This window comes from Triticum aestivum, chromosome 5A, assembly GCF_018294505.1.
Source record: "Triticum aestivum cultivar Chinese Spring chromosome 5A, IWGSC CS RefSeq v2.1, whole genome shotgun sequence".
Classification (NCBI taxonomy): Eukaryota; Viridiplantae; Streptophyta; class Magnoliopsida; order Poales; family Poaceae; genus Triticum; species Triticum aestivum.
The window spans coordinates 652,153,875-652,158,417 of record NC_057806.1 but is presented as its reverse complement, the minus strand read 5'-3'; the positions used below and the strand labels follow the sequence as shown (position 1 = coordinate 652,158,417).

Below are 4,543 nucleotides of genomic sequence, written 5' to 3'. Positions count from 1 at the left end.
CAGATTTCTTATTCAAGTTAGCAGACATGATTTGGCCAGCGGACTCTCTCGGTAGAAGGATCGCGTACGAGATGCTGCGACCCATTCCAAAGCTGAGAAAGTGTGATGAACTGATCTTCGGCACAAAGAAAGGGATCATCGACTTGCGCAGAACGATATGACCTGCGCAGCCGTGCAGTGCTGCACCTCCTTTGGACTAGCTAGCTAGCAAAGCAAGCATGCGTAAAATTGAAGGCGTGGAAGCGTATACCTCTAGGCAAGGGCGCGTGTGTGTATATAGATCAATAGGATTACAATTGGCGCGCGGCAGGTTAGTTAGTATTTTTTTTAGCATCAGTACAAACACAAGCGCTCATATACACGATAACGCGAGCACCAGGATTTGAACCCTGTTGGGTTGGGAATACCCCTGTCCACCTAACCAACTCAACCACATAAACACACGCACACACATCACGTACAAGGTACATACTGAGATAAGGATCACCTAAGCCAAGCTATACAAAGATAAGGATCGCCTCTGACAACCTGCCTTGTACAACACATGAACACACGCACACACATCACGTAAAAGTTACATTTATGGCACGTACACATATACAAGCCTATTGTTTAACATGATGGACCTGTCGATCGCTTATAAATACATCTCCAGTTCGTTCATCCTCTTCCATATCTCACCCCCTCTCGCTTAATAGCCAGTCTCATCTTAGCTTCATATACATGGCGGCAAAGATGGCGAAGAACGTGGACAGGCCGCTCTTCACCGCGACGTTTAACGTCCAGAGCAGCTCTGCCGACTACGTCACCTTCATCACTGGCCTCCGCAACAAGCTCAGCAACCCCGACCACTTCTTCCACAACCGCCCCGTGCTGCCGCCGATCGAGCCCAAGGTCCCGCCGAGCCGATGGTTCCACATCGTGCTCAAGACATCGCCGGCCAGCACCGGGCTCACGCTCGCCACCCGCGCCGACAACCTCTACTGGGAGGGCTTCAAGAGCAGCGATGGAACCTGGTGGGAGCTCATCCCCGGCGCCACCTATGCAGGGCCGGCCCTGAGGGGGGGGGGGGGGGGCAGGGGGGGCGGCTGCCCCGGGCCCCCGAGGTGGAGGGCCCCCCAAATTTGTATTTTACATTAGGCCTATGACTGCACTAAAAATGTTCATCCGTGCTGGCCCATCACCCAAGTGGTAGCAGCTATTGTAGTTGGAAAGTCTATTTTTTTTCGAAAAATTGTAGATGGAAAGTCTGATACATCGGCGTAACTCACGCATTGACTCGCGGGATCCATGACCAAACGCGTGCATCGCCATCACGAACGCAGCAGGCGCCGGTTTTTCGTCTCACGCCTAGACTGTGGCAGATGAACAAGGAGAGGTTTCTCAAGGAAGAGGCCTGGATCTCAAGGGATGTGGTCCACGCCGGAAATCAGCGGCGGATCGGTGCTGCTATGTGTCGTCTATAGAGGCGAGTTTGGCTGGACGACATCTTCCACTATTTGCACAATTAATCATTCTGATTCTATGGTTTAATACTGATGTTCACATGGTTCTATAGATCTCAATTCTCAAGCGAAGAAAGTGGTTCTGGACGCAGCTCATGGCGGTTAATTTATAGATGAACTGAGCAATGACGGCACAATTGGGTAATTAACTCCTGATTTTTTTTGCGGGGAACTCCTGATTTAATCATTTGCATAACGAGGCGGGAGTACTTTTGCACTATCGTGGCACCGTAGATTTGATTTGAAGATATAAAGGTATCTACGTTTTGAAGTTATGAAGAAATATTTTCCACATCAGTCATATGGATTTACTCATCTATCTAATTTCTCATATGTACTCTTATTTGTGGTAACAGTCTTACCATTGTCACTACGAGAATTCAAAATTTGAATTCAACAATGCATTTAGGATGCAAATTGTTTTACCACTATTCTAGGAGTTTTCTGTCCCTTTTGGTACCTAAAATAATATACTCCTATAGATGTAGTTTAAACATATGCCTTTGCATCACGCTCTGTTGTATATTTCTTCATAGACCGTAATTTTGATGTTTATGTTGAGGGCCCCTAGGTTTTAGTTTCGCCCCGGGCCCCCGAAATCTCAGGACCGGCCCTGCACCTATGTCGGGTTCGGCGGCACCTACCGCGACCTCCTCGGTGACACCGACAAGCTGACCAACGTCGCTCTCGGCCGGCAGCAGATGGCCGACGCAGTGACCGCGCTCCACGGGCGCACCAAGGCTGACAAGACCTCCGGCCCGAAGCAGCAGCATGCGAGGGAGGCGGTGACGACGCTGCTCCTCATGGTACACGAGGCCACGCGGCTCCAGACCGTGTCGGGGTTCATGGCCAGCCTGCTGCACCCCAAGGCGGTAGAGAAGAAGAGCGGGAAGATCTCCAATGAGCTAAAGGCCCAGGTGAACGGGTGGCAGGACCTGTCCGAAGCGCTGCTGAAGACGGACGCGAAGCCCCTGCCGGGGAAGTCGCCAGCGAAGTTCACGCCGATCGAGAAGATGGGCGTGAGGACGGCGGAGCAGGCGGCCGCCACGTTGGGGATCCTGCTGTTCGTCCAGGTGCCGGGTGGGATGACGGCGGCCCGGGCGTTGAAGCTGTTTCATGCGAGTGGGGGGAAATAGATAGTTATGCAGGTATATCTGCATGAGTATTGTATAAGTCGAATAAACATGTCACGGAGTGACTGAATGATATAAATAAATAAATATGTCACAGAGTGACTGAATGATATAAATAAATAAACATGTGGAGTTTATGTTGTGTCCAACCATTAAATCGCTATCCAACATATGTTTTGCATATGCACATATATGAGAAGCGCCAGTAAAGTCAACATATATAAGTTTTTTACCAGTAAAATCTCACACTTATATACATGGATATATTGCGCCATTTCAAGATTTTGTCTATCTATTTTATGTTTATAGACTATTGCTATTTATTGGGCAACTTGAAAAATTCCGATCGATCGATTTCCTAGGAGAGAAGGTGCAGAGCTCCGAGACCGAGACGGAACCGACACGGCCGGGTATAGCAATCTCAACGAGGCTGAGCCAGGACCTCGCTAGAGATAAGAGCAACATAGCTGATTGTGGAACCATCGGTGCCGGCGAGGGCAAGGGTTCACATGTTTGGGGGTGTTAAAACTAGAGTGAAGAGTATACCTCCGGATCAAGTTGATAGGTCGAGCTGATTGATCCTAAGTTTCCTTTTCTAACCCTAAACGGTTAGGGCAAACTCTCCCCTCGAGATTTCACCAGCGAGCCCGTCGATTCGCCTTCCCTCTGCCTGCCGCTCCAGCGGCCGGTGGCAGGGAGGTAAATTCCGGTGCCTCTGCTTCGGTTAATATTCCTTTCAGGTGTGGCGCTTGGGTGGACGCGTCTTCTTCGAGTATGCTTTCCAGGCTATGATGCTCCTCGAGTTCATCCATCTGGACACAGTCAATGTAGCTCCAACGTAGAGTCATGCCGTCTCCTTAGAGCGGTGAGGTTGGGTTTCTCGTTATGTGGCGAGATTTGTTGTCAGGTGCTTCAGATCTCTGCAAGGGTTCGATGGCAAAGACTGTGGCTCCAGTGCAATGGTCCTTAGGGGCACGTGCACGAAACTTCTCGGCTTTCATCGACAAGGTCAAGTCGGCTCTGGTAGGGGAGTGGCGATAGCGGCACGTCGGCTGCTTGTTCTGGCGGTCTGGCAGTCGATCGGTGGTCTCGGAATATCGATGTAATTATATTTTGTTTGAGATGCTTTCTACTTGCGGTGACTTTTTATAATAGATCTGAGGTTTTTCACACACAAAAAACTGCAGATAGGAGTGGGAGTGGGGGACTAACCAGCTCATCCTACTTAAACCACTTTAGTAGGCACCCATCGGGCAAGTTTTTTTATTAGGCTCGCCCATTTAGCCCATTGGAACCCACCATCCCCTATTAGCTAGCCCACCCCCAAGTGTTCTCATGCGCAGAGGAGTAGACGAGGACGGGCGCTTCTTTATCTTTTCTTTGTTTTTTTAGACTAGTAAGATGCATGTGCTATGCTACGGAATCACAAAGATCGGAGATATGGTGAAACATTGTTTATAGTGAGGAATCTATGTTGTTACAACACAGTAAAAAAAATACGAGACATTGATCTAGTGATATTATATTGTTGATAGGTATACAACAAGCACAATCAAACATAATCTTTTCAAATGCTAGATCTTTTCGTCCAAGCTAAACAATGCCCATATAGAAGAATGTAAATCAATTAGATGAACATGGGTCACCGGTCTTAATTCTGTAGGGTGTGTCTGAGTTTCTTCTCGCATTTATATGCCAGGACATAGGAGTACATGATGTATTGTTGCTTCTTTTGCCAAAACAAAAGCATGTGAAAGGTATTTTTTTTTGAATAGGAGGATTACCTCCGGCCTCTGCATCAGTCGATGCATGCAGCCATATTATTAGAAAGCGTAACGAAGTCTTACAATCCAATGTAGCTCAAAATCCGAGCAAAAAAAGAGTAAATAAATCTGTAAAGCGCCA

The 4,543-nt window shown here is 48.3% G+C and overlaps 1 protein-coding gene across 1 annotated transcript; it reads left to right on the top strand.

The window, feature by feature from the left end:
* The first annotated feature begins 682 nt into the window (after nucleotides 1-682).
* Nucleotides 683-2,754, top strand: LOC123108201 (protein synthesis inhibitor II-like). Its single transcript, XM_044530032.1, has 2 exons — nucleotides 683-1,072; nucleotides 2,118-2,754. Exons 1-2 carry the CDS (start codon nucleotides 724-726, stop codon nucleotides 2,639-2,641), a joined length of 873 nt encoding a protein of 290 aa, XP_044385967.1. The 5' UTR covers nucleotides 683-723; the 3' UTR covers nucleotides 2,642-2,754.
* The last annotated feature ends 1,789 nt before the right edge of the window (nucleotides 2,755-4,543 follow it).